Below are 17905 nucleotides of genomic sequence, written 5' to 3'. Positions count from 1 at the left end.
TTTTTTATGTACACAGAAGGGGGCACCAGATCTCATTAGAGATGGTTGTGAGCCACCATGTGGGCGCTGGGAATTGAACTCAGGACCTCTGGAAGAGCCGACGGTGCTGTTAACCTCTGAGCCATCCCTCCAGCCCCTCAAGGCCATTCTTATGCCTCAGGCTCCGGTGTCGTAAAATTACAGGAGCCACCTACCTACCACACGTGCCCAGGCTCATTTATTTAAACATTATCTCACATAATGTTTGTCAGGACCTTGTTTGGCCGTTAGATCTTAATTTTCTCATTTCAGCGTAGCTTTACCATTCTAGTTTTGGAACTGAAAAGCCAGAGGAATACACGAACGGGTTTGGCTAGCATTTCAGTGGCGGAGCTTAGGACAATTGCCTGTGCTACCGCCGGCAGGTGTCCAGCAAACAGACACCGGCACACGCCACTCTTGGGCTCTGGCCTCTGGGTTGCACGTAGCCCCGCCCCTTCGAACTCTACCTCCCCGTCGTCTCCATTTGGCCTATCAGCGCAGGCTTTGGTTAACAGGAGGCGGTGGTAGGGCGGGGCCATTAGGGGTTGGCAGTATCTCCAACCACTGTTGCGAAGAAGTATAGAAATGGACAGCTAACCGGCCCAATGGACGTGAAGTCTGAGGTTGGCACGAGCCAATGAGTTCAGGAGGTGGGGCTGGGCGTGTGTGGAAGGGCCCCCAAAGATTGTTGTGGCGTCAGACGCGCAGAGTAGCGGTCTGTGTCCACGGCTCGGTTGTTCGCTGCCGTCATGAGCTACACAGGTAGGCCCAGCAGGGTGAAGGACGCGCTCCGGGCCGGGGAGGGACAAGACTGGCTGGGGCATGCCAGGCTCGCCCACGCCTCCAGTGGCGTCGCGGTCACTGCCCTCTGCGGTCACAAAATGGCGCCTCAGGCCCTTCGCTTCGGGGTCGCATCCCTCAAGCCTCGGCTCCCAGTGACCTCAGCCGGGCATCCCGGACTCCTGGCTGCTCCAAGCCTGGCTGTGTCTTCTGTGACCATAGGCTCCGAGCCTCGGCGTCAGGTCCCAGCTTCCACTGCCCACGTCCCTGGCTAGTGCCCCACGGACCTCCACGTCCTAAGACGTCGGTTCTCAGGCCTGAGCACTTGAGATCAGTCCGTTGTCTGGGCTGCTGTCGCCATTGCCTCCCCCGCACAGTTCAGTGCAAAACGGTGTGGATTCTTTCTCTCGCCACTCCCCTCTTCATCTGGTCCAAAGTTGGGAGGAGCCTCAGGCCCCAGCGGGGAGATTGGTAAATATATGAAGGGTCTGAGCTGTGCAGGGAGCTTTAGGGACCGAGCTTGAACCTGGGCAAGGAATGACTATTTTCCACATTAATCCATTTAACTCACCGAAAAGGTGATGAGTAGGCACTGGGAATACTGACAAAAATTTCCTAAGCAGTTTATAGGCGAGGGCAGACATTAGTAGGGCAATAAATAAATGCACACTGTATTCCTGGGCCCTGGGTATTCTGCAGGGATTCAGCCATTACACAGAGAGCTTCGAGGCCTCTGGGAAGAGGTGAGGTTTAAGAAGAAATGTAGGCGGAATAAGAGAGTAAAGATAGCTAGCCCAATAACGTCCTGGACTGGAACTGCCTACCTCCTCAGATCTTGCTAGGAAGATCAGTGACATTTGAGCAAAGAGGAAGGTGGGTGATGAGCAGCAGGATGAGGGGGTGTGGAATATGTTTGAGTGGCTGTAAATCATTCCTGGGTGAGTTGCCAAGGCTGCCTGGGTTTGCCTTGACAGTGACCAATGAAACTTACCAATTAGCACCATAGACAGTGCCTCCTACTTCGCTGGAGGTATTTCAGGCTTGAACTTAATGTGGTTGCTGGGTAACCCGTATTCTGCTAGGAATGTTCAAGGCTTTGAATGGAACCTAAGCTGCTGGCTTCTGTATAGGCCCTTTCTGCTAGTCCTTGGTTAAAAGCTTACCAAGAACCTTAGGTTTTCTAACAACCACCCCGTAGGCCAGTGGTTCTCAATCAGGGTGATTCCGCCTGCCTCGTACCTCCCGAGGGGACATTTGACAATATCTGGAGCCCTGTTTTGTGGTCTCGTCGTGGAGTGTGGAAGGGGCTGGTATGCATGGTATGCAGTGCTACTGACATCTAGTGGACAAAGGGTAGGGCTGCTGCTCTGCAGCCTGAAGTGGAAAATTATGGCTTCCACCACAATTTTTTTTTTTTTTTTTTTTAATGCTAAACATCTGAGGTTAGAAAGGAGTGTTGGGAGGTTTTGCAGCAATATTGGTTGGAAAGGAAAATCGTTAAGTAGAACTAATGCTTTATGTCTCTAGAATTAAGATGTAATTCTCTTCACCAGGTCTGACCAAGAATTGAAAACTGTTCTTCTGCATTTAGAAACAGGGCTACTGAAGAACAAGAGGATAAATTTTATCTTATGAGATAGCTTGGTAATGAGGCATTTATATTTACAGATGAGGAAACTGAATTAGTTTACTAATGGCCAAGTTTGAATTTCAGCTTCAGGTCTTGTTAGGCTGTAATCTTGGGTTTTATGGATACTGAAGTAGCCAAGCTAATCAGTTGATTGGTCTCCCTTTCCTCTTGTTAGACTAAAAGCCAGCATTAACTCCCCCCCTCCCAACAGGGTTTCTCTGTGTAGTTTTGGTCTCTGTCCTGGATCTCAGCTCTGTAGACCAGGCTGGCCTCGAACTCACAGAGATCCACCTGGCTCTGCCTCCCAAGTGCTGGGATTAAAGGTGTGCAGCAGCAGCACCACCACCACCACCACCACCACCACCACCACCACCACCACCACCTCCCGGCCTTGTGGTACATTCTTATAATCCCAGCATTTAAGAGACAGGAATGTAAGTTGAACACCAGCCTAGGCTACATTAACTCTGTCTCAAAAAAACAAAAACCCGTAAAAGGTTACTAAATTCAAAGACATTTTAAGACACTTTTGTTTGTTAAGAGTCTCACACTAAGGCCGGGCGGTGGTGGCACACGCCTTTAATCCCAGCACTTGGGAGGCAAAGGCAGGTAGATCTCTGTGGGCTTAAGGCCAGCCTGGTCTATAGAACGAGATCCAGGACAGGCACCAAAACTACACAGAGAAACCCTGTCTCAAAACAACAACAACAAAAAAGAGTCTCATACTATATCTTGGGCTGGCTTTCCATCTTAAAATATAGCCCAGGCTGGCCTTGAACTCATTTTCCTTTGTGTTGGATAAGTCACATTAGTATAACTTAGAGGTTAAGTCCTGGAAGCTTTGAATTGCATGTCACTGTTATTATGTATATGTGTGTATGCCTATATGTGGGTGTGTGCACATGTGTGTGGATGTCCATAGAAGACAGAAGAGGATGTTGGATCCCCTGGAGTTGGAATTACAGGTGGTAGTGAGCCAACATGCTGGTGCTGGGAACCAAACTCAGTTCTCTGCAAGAGTAGCACATTCAGCTTTGGAACCCATCTCTAGTATGAAGTGGGGAGGGTGGTAACAGGAGAAAAACAGCAGGAAAAAAAAAAATCTAGAATCTGGCCTTGGAACAAAGGTCTGACATGTACTGTTTTTTTTTTGTTTGTTTGTTTGTTTGTTTTGTTTTGTTTTTTATTGAACACTTATCTCACAACTTCATTGTGTTCAGAATGCCACAAGTGCTAATAGCTGGTAGGTTCTGGCCTAGATTACATTTAGAGTGACAGTTGTTATCTGAAAGCTTGTCTGGTACTGGAGTCCCTACCTCCAACATGACTCAAGCTCCTGTGTCTGGCAAAGTAATTCTAGCTGTGGTTATTTGCCATATGGGTTGCTCTGTAGGGCCACCAGAAGAACCCTAACAATGTGGCAGCTGCTTTTCCTCAGACTAGAAAGATCCAAGAAAGAACAGTCCAGAGGCCAGGCGGTGGTGGCAGCGCACGCCTTAATCCCAGCACTCGGGAGGCAGAGGCAGGCGGATCTCTGTGAGTTCGAGGCCAGCCTGGTCTACAGAAGCTACAGAGAAACCCTGTCTCAAAAAAAAACAAACAAAAAAACAAAAAAGAAGAAGAAGAGTCCAGAAGGCTCAAAAGTCAGTCATTTCTACATGACTTAGTGATCACACCAGCTACCTCTGTTACTCTGGAGTGGGGTGGGGGAGACTCATTTCAGGAAGGTGGTATCATTGCAGTTCATCTCAGAGGTTGGTTATCAGCATCCTTCTCCATCTCTGTATTTGCAGCACTGGGGATGGAACCTCAGGGTCTTCTGTATGCCCGACAAGTACTCACTTGTGTGTGTCTGTTTCTGTCTGTCTGTCTGTCTGGTATCGGAGATACAGATTTGCTCCACCAGTCGGTCCTTATCTTTAGTTTTAGTTCATGGAGGAGCTAAGACCCCTATGAGTAAACATAAACCCTTTGCTCTGCAGTTTTCTTACTGAACTCAGAATGTGTGTCTGTCAAGATGGAGTGTTTCATTACAGTTGCAGTATACTCAGCCTTCTACATCTTTGAGTTCTGTTTTTGTGGGTTCAGCCAATAGAGGATTAAAAATATTTGGTGGGCAAAAGGTGTATCTCTATTAACCATGTACAGAGTTTTTACCATTATGCGATAAATAGTACAGTATGACTTCATATGTAATTTACATCATGTTAAGTCTTATAAGTAATTAAAGATGATTTAAAATATACAGCGGGCATTTTATAAAAGGGACTTCAGTGTTTGTGAATCTACCTTTATTTATTTATTTATTTATTTATTTTGGTTTTTTGAGACAGGATTTCTCTGTAGCTTTGGAGGCTGTCCTGGAACTCACTTTGTAGACCAGGCTGGCCTCGAACTCACAGAGATCCACCTGCCTCTGCCTCCCGAGTGCTGGGATTACAGGCGTGCCCCACCACCGCCCGACAAATCTACCTTTCTTTGAATGAGAGGGCCTGTTCTGGAATAAGTCCCTAGCAGATAACTGACAGCTGTACTTAAATTGCACAGTATGTGCCAGGCCTGGTAGCACAGGCTTGTAATTCCAACATCCAAGAGGCCAAGGTAGGAGAGTCACAAATTCAACACCGGCCAGGGTTACAGAGTGAATTCGAGGCCTGTCTGGGCAACTAAGTGAATACATCTCAAAATGCAAAGTAATTAGAAAAGGCCTGGGCCGGGCGGTGGTGGCGCATGCCTGTAATGCCAGCACTCGGGAGGCAGAGGCAGGCAGATCTCTGTGAGTTTGAGGCCAGCCTGGTCTACAAAGCGAGTTCCAAGAAAGGCGCAAAGCTACACAGAAAAACTCTGTCTCAAAAAACCAAAAAAAAAAAAAAAAAAAAAAAGAGGACTGGAGATGCAGTGCAGTGATGGAGTGCTTGCCTAATAAACTCTACCCACCACACCAGGGTTTACTGTGACCCCAGCACTTGGGAGATGGAGACAGGAGAATTACAGATTTGAGGTTCTGTATCTAGACCCTACTGAACACACCAAATCAGGGCTAGAGATAGGGCTCAGTAGTGGAGTCCAGGTCCCTGAATTAGATCCTCTGCTGGGGAAAAAACAAAACCTGAAAAGAAACCACATTACATAGCCGACTGTGATAATCCATGCCTATAGTTCTGGCTTAAGCAGTGCAGTGAGACCTCAGATTAACCATATTACATAAAGTCTGAGAGCATTTTGATGGCAGGGCTGTTAATGGATTTATTTAAAAAAAAAAAAAAAACATTGGATTGGATACATTATTCTAATTATTCTCTATAGTTGAACCCCCCCAGTGAATATTTTTCGTGTTTAGTGTGTATGCACACAATATGTGTACAGGTTTATGTATAAACCAGAGGTCAACTTTGGTGTCATTTTTCTGGTGCCAACTACCTTGGTTTTTTTTTTTTTAAGCAGTGTCCCATTAGCCTAGAACTTGCTGATTGCACTGAGCTGGCTGGCTAGCAAGCCCAAGGATTCAGGTGTGTCGTCTCCCCAGTTTGGGAACTGGACCACCACGCTATATGGGTCTGGGAAGGAGACTCAGGTCTTGACGCCTGTGCAATGAGCACTTCACTAGCTGAGCTACTTCCCCAGCCTTGCTCTCAGAGGCTTTGTGGTTTTGTGTATTTCAATTTCCATTTTGTTTATATGTGTCTCTGTTTGTGTAAGTGTATCAGACATGTATGAAGGTGCCCCTGGAGACCAGAAGAGGACATTAGACCCCTTGGAGCTGGAGTTAACAGGTGGCTGTGAGCTGCCTGATGTGGGTTTTGAGATCTGACTCTAGTCCTCATGATTGAGCAGCAGTTTCTCTTGACTCCTGAACCATCTGCCCAGCCCCTCTGTGGGTTTGTCTGTTTGTTTTTTAAATAAATTAGTTGTTTTTTTTTAAATTTCATGCATATGAGTGTTTTGCCTGAGTGCATATCTGTGCACCACTAGGTTTTAAAGGTTTCTCAGCTGAAGGGAGACCTGCCTGCTAGTTTCTATTGAAATGTCATCTTAGTCACTTTCCTATGGCTGGTTTGGGGGAAATTAACCACCTTGTGCATATGTTTAGGTTTTGTCCAAGGATCCGAAACCACTTTGCAGTCAACATACTCTGACACCAGCGCCCAGCCCACCTGTGATTATGGTAAGTGTGGCTCTGGTAGGAACCAGAGTGCTCTGTCTTCTGCTTGCTTGCTTCTAAGGCTTTGCTCTCAAGGTCTTGCTTGATTAAACTCAAACTGAGGAATGGTACTGTGGCCCATTTGAATAGCTTGTGCTTCTTTGGGGCAATCTGTAAGTGATAGCTGTGCTACTGAGCAAGCTGGCCTATAAAACATTGACTCTTTTGACTTTTTCCCATTTTTGTGGAAGTAATATGGTTCTTGACCAAAGATAGAGCTTCAGTAAATCTCCCTTGAGGATCTGGGAAAAAGCCTATTAGAGTCTAGCAGATTTGACATTGGAACATATGAAATTGTTTCTACAAAGTTTTTACTAGAGAGTTTACAATTGAGTTACAAAATAAAATTTGCAAAAAAAATTAATATAGTGCTTAGAGAAAGTTTATGATTTTGTATTGAGTGCATTCAGAGCCATCTTTTGCTGAATGCAACTGGAAAAAGGTTGATGGAGGAGAGACCAAGCTGTTCTTTCAGCCCTTCTGCCCCCCACTATCTAGATGCATTTCAGGATTGCAGCTAGGCTGTCTAAGCCAGTGGACACACACTGAAGAGACTTTGATACATGAACTGGGAATAAATGGAAGTAACCACCCAGTGAGTGCCACAGGTGCTGCTCTGCTGCCAGTGCAGCCCGGACCTGAGGAGAGCAGGTCTCGGGAGTTTGTTCTCTTCTTTCGCCATTTGGGTCCTACTGAGACATCTAGCTGACCTGTTTGCATCCTTCCTTTCCCTTTTCTTTCCATTTATTTATGTGTGTGTCACCGCATGCATGTGAAGGTCAGAGGAGACAACTTACAGGAGTAGGTTCTCTCCTTCTACCTTTATGTGGCTTCCAGAATGAAACTCAGGTAAGTCTGTTGAAATGCCTTTGTATCCATGGAAAATCAATTATCTATTACTATTTCTGGAGTCTCTGTTCTCTTTCAGTGGCCTAATGTATGTTAATCATTGGATAATATAAGTCTTGAAATCTCTTAAGTCTTGAGTCCCATGGATTTGTCTTTTTATTTTAACTTTTTGCCAGTTTTCTTTTTTAGATTTATTTGTGTTTATTTTATGTGCATGGGTGTTTTGCCTATATGTATGTCTGTGCACCATATGTGTGCAGTGCCCTGATGATCCTATAGAAATGGACAGATGGTTATTAGTTACCATGTGGGTACTGAAAGGGTCCTGTGCAAGAGCAGCAAGTGTTCTTAACTGCTGAGCTATCGCTTCAGCCCTGGATTTATTCTTTCGTTTGTTTGGTTTTTGAGGCAGGGGTTCAGGGGGTCTCACTGTGTAGCCTTGGCTAGCATGGAACTCACAGGATCTGACTGCCTCTGCCTCCTGAGTGCTGGGATTAAAGGCGCGTGCCACCTTTCTTGTCTTTTTAATTATTTGTTTCTTTTGTTTTGTTTGGGGTTTTTCATGACAGGGTTTCTCTGTGTAACCCTGGCTGTCCTGGAACTCACTCTGTAGACCAGGCTGGCCTCAAACACACAGAGATTCACCTGCCTCTGTCTCCCAAGTGCTGGAATTAAAGGTATGTGCCACTACATCTGGCTTTTTTTACTCTTTTTAAAAAACTGTCTTACTTATAATTTGCTTGCTTTTGCACATAAAATTTTAAAGTCATTGCATCATATTTTATCAAAATAAATCATGAAGAGATTTTTGTTTTGTTTTGAGACAAGTTCTCACTATGTAATCCTATCTGGATTAGAACTTGCTACGTAGACCAGGCTGGCCTTAAACTCACAGATTTGCCTGCTTCTGCCCAGTAAGACTAAAGGCATTTTGTACTACCATGTTTAGCCATACATTGACTTTTTAATTTATTTATTTTCATTATTAAAATTTAATTTATATGAATGTTTTGCCTGCATGTGTATCTGTGCATGTTTATGTGCCTGGTGCCCTCAGCAGCCAGGAGAGGACATTGACTCCCCTGGTACTGAAGTTACATCATAAATTCTGTGTTGATATCTACCTATTTGTTAGTTAGGGTTCTCTAAAGGAACAGGACTAATTGTGTGTGTGTGTGTGTGTGTGTGTGTGTGTGTGTGTGTGTGTGTGTGTGTATGTGTGTTCAAAGGAGATTTATTAGAGTGACTTATAGGCTGTGGTCCAAGTAATCCAACAGTGACTGTATCATGATAGAAAGGCCAAGAATCTGGTGGTGTCCACAAGACTAGATGTCTCAGCAGTCCTAATCCGGTGCTGGAGTCCTGGAGGATTCCTGGGGAACTTCCAGTCTCCAGCCTGCACTGGCCTCCTGAAGAAGAAGGTTCTCAAACTAGCGGAGGGGCGCCTCAGCAGCAGGACAGAAGAACTTGCCAGCACGAGTGAGGGCAAGCAGGCAAACAGCAAGAGCTTCCTTCTTCCTTGTCCTTTCATGTGGGCTGCCACCACAAGGTGTGGCTCAGATTCAGGGTGGGTTCTGACCTCAAATGATCCAGTCAAGAAAAATCCCTGACAGGCTGCCCAGCTGCTTGGATTTTAGTTGATTCCAGATGTCAAGTCCAGATGACAACCGAAATTAACCATGACCACCTGGTTGTCATCTCGATGGGCAGGTGGATTATAATCCTTAACGTTGGTCCAGTAGAGCATGTTCACCTGGACTGTTGGCTTCTCTTACTGTGGCCTTCTTCTCTTTTTGAGACAGGATCTTGTTTTGTGTCACCAGATGGCTGGAAAGTCCTCCTGACTTTCATTCCTCAGTACTGGGATTATAGGTGCAGAGGACCATACTCAACTTATCTTTCTTTTGAAATTTCTTCTGATAGCCAGGTGTGGTGGCACACGCCTTTCATCAGCACTTGGGAAAGAGAGGTAGGCATATTTCTGTGAGGTTTGAGGTGGACATAGCAGGGCAGCCAGAGCTACATAGTGAGACCTTGTCTCAAAAATAACTATGCCAGGTGGCAGTAGCATTTGCCTTTAATCCCAGCACTGAGGAGGCAGTGGCAGGTAGATCTCTGTGAGTTTGAGGCCAACCTGGTCTACAGAGTGAGTTCCAGGACAGCTAGGGCTCCACAGAGAAACCCTGTCTCGAAAAACCAATACATACATACATAAATAAATTTCCTTTGTCAACCATGAATTCATTCCCCCTAGACAGAGTCAGTAGAGATGCCTTTTCTGAAGAGGCAGGTCTCGTGGACGCACATTCTAGATGTAGCTTCTTTCTGAAGGAACAGCTCCCTACCCCACCTCCTGAGAGCCCCTCAGAGAGTTGCAGTCATTCCAGGTATAGCAAGTAGCATATAGTGAACGTTTGCTCAAAGGGACTCCTGTAACCTGTGTAGGCATTAAACTTGGGATCCTTCCAAGTAAGGGGGATTACAGACCTATGCTTAACATCTGGTGGCAATCCTGTCATAGGCCATTTGTCTATCCTTGAAATGTAAAGTCATCCACTGGTTCACTCCAACTGCCTTCCCTTGTACTACCTTATTTGGCTCTAGTAGCTCTTTGGTAGCAAAAGTGTGGATGACACTCAGAGCCTGCCCCACAGAGTCCTGGTGTGTTTTTGCTTGCCTCCCAGTCCTGTTTCCTGAAAGCTGGTGTCCACTGTTTGTGATATTGTCAACCTTGTGGCCAGGCTCAGAGCTCTGATTCTCCTTGTGACTCTGCTGACCTTCTTTCTTGTCTGTGGAAATGGCTCCTAGATCACTCTTCTATGGTTTTTCTCTTCCATATGTTCTCTAAACAGCAAGCAGCATTCCAGTATGATCAGCATCTATGGGATCAGTTGCTCTGAGATACTTGTTGCACAGCCACATGGTTTGGGTTTTCTCATCCTGAAAGGATGTTTGCTTTGTGAGTTCTCATGCCACAGTTTATTAAATGTAGTAGTCTTCTGGAATTTCTAACTGGTTTCCATCTTTCTCCCATTTTGTTGTGTGTAGCCCAAATGCAGATGGTCTCCACTTAGTTTCCCTCTTTCTGTCATTCACTATGCTCACTGTGGTTTGGTTTCCAATCCAAGGATAAGTATGGTTTGCCTGTCAGTGGAGCAGAGATAGCATGCACTAGGAAGTGACTGGGTTCTCACCAGAGGTACGAACAAAGTGGGCATCTGTACTGTGTGTCCCTCTGGGGAATCCCATTGACTCAATTCTCAAATGGCTTTTGCATCTTTGGACTTTTTTGTTTGTTTTGTTTGTTTGTTTGTTTGTTTGTTTGTTTGTTTGTTTTGTGGAGCTGAGGATCAAACCCAGAGCCTTGTGATTGCTAGGCAAGTGCTCTACCACTGAGCTAAATCCCCAACCCTTGGCTTTTCTCAAAAGGTATGAATTTTTACTACATATGATCAGACCCAGAGTACATTTAGTCTATGATTCAGATTGTTCTTTCAAAGACTTTTTTTTTAAGCTAGGGGTTATGCTTCCCCCAATCCAAAGTGTTTTGTTGGTGGTGGTTTTGTGTTTTGTTTTTTGGGTTGTGTTGTTGTTTTTGAGACAGTCTTTTTTTCTTTTTAGACCACATCCACAAACACTTTATTACAGAATAATTGTTTTAGTTTATCATTATTAATTTCTTTTTTTACACTCATGATATTCATTTATTACACTCATGATATTAATTACATTTATGGTATTCATTGATTACATTTGCAGTATTCATTCAATAACTATATTTATGATTTTCATTAATTACATTAATTGTATTGGTTAATTACATTCATGATATTATGTCCTGATACTACTGTCCATTTGTGGGGCTTTTCCATCATGCAAAACAGAAACTCTGTACTTACAAAACCATTGCTCTATATTCCTTTCTTCTCCATCTTGAGATAACATCTAACCTTTCTGTCTCTATGAATTTGTATATTCTACATATTTCATGTAATATAATTCTATAGTATTTGTCCCTTTTTAAAATTTATTTATTTTTCTATTATCAGCTTGATACACTATAAATTCTTATCCTAATAGTGAAATGTTTGATTGAGGATTGCCCAGTAATTGAGTAAAACCAAAACTTAAAAGCCACAGTCATCCTTGGGTACCCTCTGCTATACAGCCTCCCTGGTTCTGTGGGTTGCAGTCTGATCGTTCTTTGCTTTATATCTAGATTCTGCTTATGAGTGAGTACATACCATGTTTGTCTTTCTGGGTTTGGGTTACCTCACTCGGGATTATTTTTTTCTAGTTCCATCCATTTGCCTGAAAATTTTTTGCTATCATTGTTTTTCTCTGCTGAGTAGTACTCCATTGTGTATATGTACCACATTTTCTTAATCCATTCTTCAGTTGACGGGCATCTAGGTTCTGGCTATTATGAATAGTGCTGTTATGAACATAGCTGAGCATGTATCTTTGTGGTATGGTTGAGCATTGCTAGGGTATATGTCCAAGAGTGGTATGGATGGGTCTTGAGGTAGATCGATTTCCAATTTTCTGAGAAACCGCCATACTGACTTCCATTAGTGGTTGTACAAGTTTGCATTCCCACCAACAGTGGAGGAGTGTTCCCTTTACTCCGTATCCTCTCTAACACTGACTGTCATTAGTGTTTTTGATCATAGCCATTCTGACGGGTGTAAGGTGGTATCTCAGAGTCGTTTTGATTTGCATTTCTCTGATGATTAAGGATGTTGAGCATTTCTTTAAATGTCTTTCAGCCATTTGTGATTCTTGTTTTGAGAATTCTCTGTTTAGCTCTTTAGCCCATTTTTAAATTGGATTGTTTGGTATTTTGATGTCTAATTTCTTGAGTTCTTTATATACTGTGGAGATCAATCCTCTGTCAGATGTGGGGTTAGTGAAGATCTTTTCCCATTTTGTAGGCTGTCTTTTTGTCTTATTGACCATATCTTTTGCCCTGCAAAAGCTTCTCAGTTTCAAGAGGTTCCATTTATTAATTGTTGTTCTCAATGTCTGTGCTGTTGGTGTTATATTTAGGAAGTGATCTCCTGTGCCAATGCGTTCAAGAGTACTTCCTACTTTCTCTTTTATTAGGTTCAGTGTAACTGGATTTATGTTGAGGCCTTTGATCCACTTGGACTTGAGTTTTGTGCATGGTGACAGATATGGATCTATTTGTAATCTCTTACATATTGACATCCAGTTATGCCAGCACTATTTGTTGAAGATACTTTCTTTTTTCCAATGTATAGTTTTGGCTTTTTTGTCAAAAATCAGGTGTTCATATGTGCATGGATTAATGTTAGGATCTTCAATTTGATCCCATTGGTCCGTATGTCAATTTTTATACCAGTACCAGGCTGTTTGTATTACTATAGCTCTATAGTAGAGCTTGAGGTCAGGGATGGTGATGCCTCCAGAGGTTGCTTTATTATACAGGATTCTTTTAGCTATCCTGGGTCTTTTGTTTTTCCATATGAAATTGAGTATTTTTCTTTCCAAGTCTGTGAAGAATTGTGTTGGGATTTTGATGGGAATTGCATTGAATCTGTGGATTGTTTTTGGTAAGATTGCCATTTTTACTATATTAATCCTACCTATCCATGAACATGGAAGACCTTCCATTTTCTGATATCTTCTTCAATTTCTTTCTTTAGAGATTTAAAGTTCTTATCAAAAAGGTCCTTCACTTGTTTAGTTAGTGTTATCCCAAGGTATTTTATATTATTTGTGGCTATTGTAAAGGGTGATGTTTCTCTGACTTCTTTCTCGGCCCTTTTATCATTTGTGTATATAGGAGGGCTACTGAGTTTTTTTAGTTGATTCCCCCATCACCACCACCAGCTGAGGACCCAACCCAGGGCCTTGTGCTTGCTAGGCAAGCACTCTACCACTGAGCTAAATCCCCAACCCCTGAGTTGATCTTATATCCTGCCACTTTACTGAAGGAGTTTATCAGCTCTGTAGGAGTTCCCTGGTAGAATTTTTGAGGTCATTTATGTATACTATCATATCATCTGCAAAAAGTGAAAGTTTGACTTCTTCTTTTCCAATTTGTATCCCTTTGATCTCCTTTTGTTGTCTTGTTGCTCTAGCTAGAACTTCAAGTACTATATTGAATAAGTATGGGGAGAGTGGACAGCCTTGACTTGTTCCTGATTTTAGTGGTATCGGTTTGAATTTCTCTCAGTTTAATTTGATGGTGGCTGTTGGCTTGCTGTAGATTGCCTTTATTATGTTTAGAAATGTTCCTTGTATTCCTTTTCTCTCCAAGACCTTTATCATGAAGGGGTGTTGGATTTTGTCAAAGGCTTTTTCAGCATCTAATAAGATGATCATGTGTTTTTATTTTCTTTGTTTGTTTATATGGTGTATTACATTGACAGATTTTTGTATGTTGAACCATCCTTGCATCCCTGGAATGAAACCTGCTTGGTCATGATGGATAATTTTTTTGATGTATTCTTGGATTCGGTTTGCTAATATTTTATTGAGTAGTTTTGCATCAATGTTCATGAGGGAGATTGGTCTGTAATTCTCTTTCTTTGTTGCATCTTTGTGTGGTTTGGGTATCAAGGTAATTGTAGCCTCATAAAAAAGAGTTTGGTAATGTTCCTTCTATTTCTATTGTGTGGAACAATTTGAAGAGTATTGGAATTAGTTCTTCTTTGAAAGTCTAGTAGAATTCTACACTGAAACTATCTGGTCCTGGGCTTTTTTTGGTTGGGAGACTTTTGATGACTGTTTCTATTTCTTTAGGAGTTATTGGTCTATTTAAATGGTTTATCTGGTCTTGATTTAACTGTGTTATGTGTTATCTATCCAGAAAATTGTCTGTTTCTTCCAGATTTTCCAATTTTGTGGAGTACGGGTTTTAGAAGTATGACCTGATGATTCTCTGGATTTCCTCATTGTCTGTTGTTATGTCTCCCTTTTCATTTCTGATTTTGTTAATTTGGGTGCTCTCTCTTTGCCTTTTGGTTAATTTGGTTAGGGGCTTGTCTATCTTGTTAATTTTTTCAAAGAACCAACTCTTTGTTTCATTCTTTTTTTTTTTTATATATTGTTCTCTTGGTTTCTATTTAGTTGATTTCAGCCCTCAATTTGATTATTTCCTGGCATCTATTTCTCCTGGGTGAGTTTGTCTCTTTTTGTTCTAGAGCTTTCAGTTGTGCTGTTAAGTCATTGGTGTGAGATTTCTCCATCTTCTTCATGTGAGCATTCAGAGACATGAATTTTCCTCTTAGCACTGCTTTCATAGTGTCCCGTAAGTTTGGGTATGTTGTACTTTCATTTTCATTGAATTCTAGCAAATCTTTAATTTCTTTCTTGACCCATTGATGTTTCAGGTGGGCATTATTCAGTTTCCATGAGATTGTAGGCTTTCTATAATATTTGTTGTTGAAGTCTAACTTTAAGGCATGGTGGTCCGATAAGATACAGGAGGTTATTCCAGTGTTTTTTGTATGTGCTTTGTGATTTGATTTGCTTTGTGACCAAGCATGTGGTCAGTTTTTGAGAAGGTTCCATGGGGTGCTGAGAAGTTATATTCTTTTGTGTTAGGATGGAATGTTGTGTAGATACCTATTGAGTCCATTTGAGTCATAACATCTGTTAGGTCCTTTATTTCTTTGTTAAGTTTAAGTCTGGTTGATCTTTCTTTTGGTGAGAGTGGTGTGTTGAAATCTCCCACTACTAATGTGTGGGTTTTGATGTGCGTTTTAAGCTTTAGTAATGTTTCTTTTATGAACGTCGGTGCCTTTGTATTTGGGGCATAAATGTTCAGAATCGAGACTTCATCTTGGTGGATTTTTCCTGTGATAAATATGTAATGTCCATCCTGATTTGTTTTGATTGATTTTAGTTTGAAGTTTATTTTATTAGATATCAGGATAGCTACACCAGCTTGCTTCTTAGGTCCATTTGCTTGGAAAGCCTTTTCCCAGCCCTTTACTCTGAGGTAGTGTCTGTCTTTGAAGTTAAGGTGTGTTTCTTGTATGCAGCAGAAGGATGGATCCTATTTTCTTATCCATTCTGTTCGTCTGTGTTTTTTATAGGTGAGTTGAGACCATTGATATTGATGGATATTAATTCCTGTTATTTTTTGTGGTCATGTGTTTTCCTTCTTTGGTGTTTGTTGGTATGGGATTATCTATTGCCTGAGTTTTCATGGGTGTGTTTAACTTCTTTAGGTTTGATTTTTTTTTCTTCTAGTGCTTTCTGTAGGGCTGGATTTGTGGATGGGTGTTGTTTAAATCTACTTTTATCATGGAACATCTTTGTTTAATCTGTCTATGGTGATTGAGAGTTTTGCTGGGTATAATAGTCTGGCTTGGCATCTAAGATCTCTTAGTGTCCAGGACCTTCTAGTTTTCATAGTCTCTATTGAGAAGTCTGGTGTTATTCTGATGGGTCCGCCTTTATGTGTTACTTGGTCTTTTTCCTTTGCGGCTCTTAATATTTTTTCTTTGTTCTGTATGTTTAGTGTTTTATTATGTGGCGAGGGGACTTTTTTTTTTGGATCTAGCCTATTTGGTGTTCTGTAAGCTTCTTGTATCTTCATAGGTATTTCTTTCTTTAGGTTAGGAAAGTTTTCTTCTATGATTTTGTTGTATATATTTTCTGTGCCTTTGAGTTGGTATTCTTCTCCTTCTTCTATCCCTATTATTCTTAGATTTGGTCTTTTCATGGTCTCCCAAATTTCTTGGACATTTTTGTGATACAACTTTTTTGTCTTTAGTGTTTTCTTTGACTGACTAATCTATTTTCTCTCTTGTGTCTTCAGTGTCAGAGATTTTCTGTTCCATCTCTTGCATTTGGTTAGTTATGCTTGCTTCTGTAGTTCCTGTTCGATTAGTCAGGATTTCTATTTCCAGCATTCCCCCAGTTTGTGTTTTCTTTATTGTCTTGATTTCAGTTTTCAAATCCTAGATTGTTTCCTTCATCTGTTTAATTACTTTTTCTTGGTTTTCTTTTATTTCTTCCAATTTTTTGTTTGTTTTTTCTTCCATTTCTTTAAGCGAATTTTTTATTTCCTCTTTAATGGAGTTTTTCATTTCCTCTTTAAGGGCCTCTATCATCTTCTTAAAGTCATTTTTAGGATTGATTTCTTCTGTTTCTTCTGCCTTGGTATGTTCAGGTCTTACACATGCAGAATCGCTAGGTTCTGATGTTGTTATGTAAGCCTTTATGTTGTTGACCTGTATTTTTGCGCTGGCGTCTGCTCAACTCTTTTGCTTAGTGTAGGTGGTGTCTGTGTCTGAAGGTATCTCTCTTGTTCTAATTGTTAGTATTGGTTCACTGGGAGTTCTTGGTTAAATCAGTGCTGTTGGGCTCTGTTTCTTTGGGAGCTTCTTAGTCCAATCGGTGTTAGTGGGTTCTGTCTCAGGGAGCAGTTGTTCCCAATTGGTGCAGGGTGTGCTTATGGTTTCAGTGGTTGTTAGGTTCGTTAGGAGTTAGGTTCGTAGGAGTCGTTTTTTTGTTTTTTGTCTGGTCCCTGGGACTCCAGTGGGTAGGGCCTAGAGACCTGATCTGCTGGTGTGGAGATGGAGGCTTACCTGTTCCCACTTGGTGTAGTGTAGGCTTATGATTCTGGTGAACTTGTTCAGTGGCTGGTGGGTGCCTTCTTTTGTGTTCTCAGGCCACATTTTGCTCCTTTGTCAATTCCTCAGCTGATCTTGTTTCCTCAGACTGCAGACTGTAGGCTTCTGAATCCTCTCCTGAATGTATCTTAGCTGAGCAGATTGTTTAGTAGGGTAATCTCACCAACACTTCCAAGTTGTTGGGTTTCGCAGGATCGGCAGCTGGGCCCTGGGTTAGCCTCAGACAGAGTGTTCGGATCCGTTCTGGTCACGTGTCACGGAGATGGCTCCTTCCCCGGGCGCTGGGGTTAAAGGTGTCCCTGTTCCAGGTTCTTAATCTCCTTGTTTTCACTAACTCCTCAGCGTGTAATAGCTCAGTTTCTGGTCTTTATTACGACCACGTCTCTGCACTGCTCCGTCTCTTGAGACAGTCTTAAAACATCCAAAACAGAATCTCATAACCTGGAATTTCCTGTGTAGACCATGATGGCCTTGAACTCACAGAGTTCTGCTTGCCTCTGCCCCCTGGGATTTTTTTGTTTGTTTGTTTTTGTTTTGTTTTTAACCAGAGCTGAGGACCAAACCCAGGGCCTTATACTTGCTAGGCAAGCGCTCTACCACTCTCTACCACTGAGCTAAATCCCCAACCCTCCCCTGGGATTTTTTTAAGCAGGGTCTCACTCTTTAGCCTAGGATGGCCTGGGACTTACTCTGTAGCCTAAACTTTTTGAACTTGCACAGGTCCTTCTGCCTCTGAAGTAGCAGAAGTACAGATGTACATCACTGTGCTTGGTTCTGGGAGCTGCTTATTGTCCTTCCCTGATGAACTGT

At 42.4% G+C, this 17905-nt stretch overlaps 1 protein-coding gene across 2 annotated transcripts in view; it reads left to right on the top strand.

The window, feature by feature from the left end:
* The first annotated feature begins 677 nt into the window (after positions 1-677).
* Akap8l (A-kinase anchoring protein 8 like) overlaps positions 678-17905 on the top strand; it is a 39412-nt gene continuing 22184 nt past the window's right edge. For both annotated transcript variants that reach the window (XM_036170549.1, XM_036170548.1), the window contains exons 1-2: positions 678-783; positions 6522-6596. In XM_036170549.1, the coding sequence (XP_036026442.1) occupies positions 771-783; positions 6522-6596 (88 nt within the window). In that variant the 5' untranslated portion in view covers positions 678-770. The remainder of the gene's footprint in view (positions 784-6521; positions 6597-17905) is intronic.

This window comes from Onychomys torridus, chromosome 21 (genome assembly GCF_903995425.1).
Source record: "Onychomys torridus chromosome 21, mOncTor1.1, whole genome shotgun sequence".
NCBI lineage: Eukaryota > Metazoa > Chordata > Mammalia > Rodentia > Cricetidae > Onychomys > Onychomys torridus.
The sequence above is the reverse complement of the archived record's forward strand: the minus strand, read 5'-3'. Positions and strand labels throughout refer to the sequence as shown.